At 39.7% G+C, this 1,307-nt stretch overlaps 1 protein-coding gene across 1 annotated transcript in view; it reads left to right on the forward strand.

Moving 5' to 3' along the window:
* The window catches only part of SDAD1 (SDA1 domain containing 1), a 30,393-nt gene that overhangs the window by 19,378 nt on the left and 9,708 nt on the right, over positions 1-1,307 (forward strand). The window contains exons 13-14 of the mRNA XM_010838149.1: positions 13-71; positions 589-665. Coding sequence (XP_010836451.1) covers positions 13-71; positions 589-665 — 136 coding nt within the window. The remainder of the gene's footprint in view (positions 1-12; positions 72-588; positions 666-1,307) is intronic.

The following is a 1,307-nucleotide window of genomic DNA, read 5'->3' on the forward strand; positions in this document are numbered from 1 at the left end:
TTACACTGTTAGAAGTAACGAAGATCCTTCTGTTTGCCGCACAAGCGTCTCATCACTTAGTACCCCCAGAGGTGAGAGCTCTTAAACTTTACTTCTGTCAGGATCTAGTGAGTACATAGCAGTGCCACTGAGTATACATGGTGGCTTTTCCCACAGAGATTACTGTCCTCCCCACCTTCTTAAACTGAGTAGAAGAGACACTAGCTCTTAAGGACACATATAGAGAAGTTTACTTTTAGAAATAAAAACATTTTACTATAGCAAATAAAGTTTGTTTTGAACCAGTGGTTGAGAATTCTTGTTTTGTTGAGTGGCCAAATTTTATCCTCCTGGAGAAGGCAAGAATATCAGTGAATTTATATAGTGATTAAAGGAGAGCCAGATTTAGTTTCAGAATAGCCAAGAAGACAGCGACACCCAAAGTAGCGTACTTCTCTGTCTTCCTCAGTCTTGCTCCTTCCACCTCCCAGACTGACGGTGGAGGGCTGTTTTTCCACTGTGATAGTGTGTCATCCCTTCATCGTCAAGCGCTTAAGTAGGTGGAGACATGTTACCAATACTCATATCCTTTCTTCCCATCCCATTCAGATCATCCAATCATTGCTCATGACTGTGGCCAACAATTTCGTTACTGACAAGAACTCTGGAGAAGTCATGACAGTAGGGTATGTAGAATGTGGCTGGAGGCGGTGGCTGTGGGTTTCACCTGCTGGCTTTGCTTTCCGTTACCAAGATGTGAAATTTCAGCTAAAATGGTGCCCTCTGAGAAAAACTTAAAATAGACTTCCGCCTTCTCAGTATTTTTCTTCTTCTCTTGGTAATTTTTTAATTTATTGGTTAGAATTTTGAGCCAGAGAAAAGATTTCTGTCCTTCTAGTCAACATTTTGTTTTTTAACTAGCTTTTTACTCTTAAATGAATGCTTGTGTGCAATCTAAATATTTTTCCCCTGCCTGCTACCCTGAATTCCTGTCTTCCCTGGAACAAATGATTCATTATTAAATGATTCTTTAATCCCAAAGCAGTTCAGTGACCTTTTTGATTAATACAAAAACACTTAGTGAGTGTGAGCACTGGTTTAGGAAGTCCGGTCCGTCCTGATAACTAAGCAGTATGCTGAACAGCTGCTTTTTATCTCACTTGGAAAACATTGCTGGGAGATAACAGCCCTAAAAACTAACTTTTTGGGTGGAATAGGGGGAGGGGAGGGGATGTATATGTAATTATGACTGATTCGTGTTGATGTACGGTAGAAACCAACAAAACATTGTAAAGCAGTTATCCTCCAATTTAAAAAAAAAAAAAAAA

Source organism: Bison bison, unplaced genomic scaffold, assembly GCF_000754665.1.
Source record: "Bison bison bison isolate TAMUID 2011002044 unplaced genomic scaffold, Bison_UMD1.0 scf7180017864092, whole genome shotgun sequence".
Lineage (NCBI taxonomy): Eukaryota > Metazoa > Chordata > Mammalia > Artiodactyla > Bovidae > Bison > Bison bison.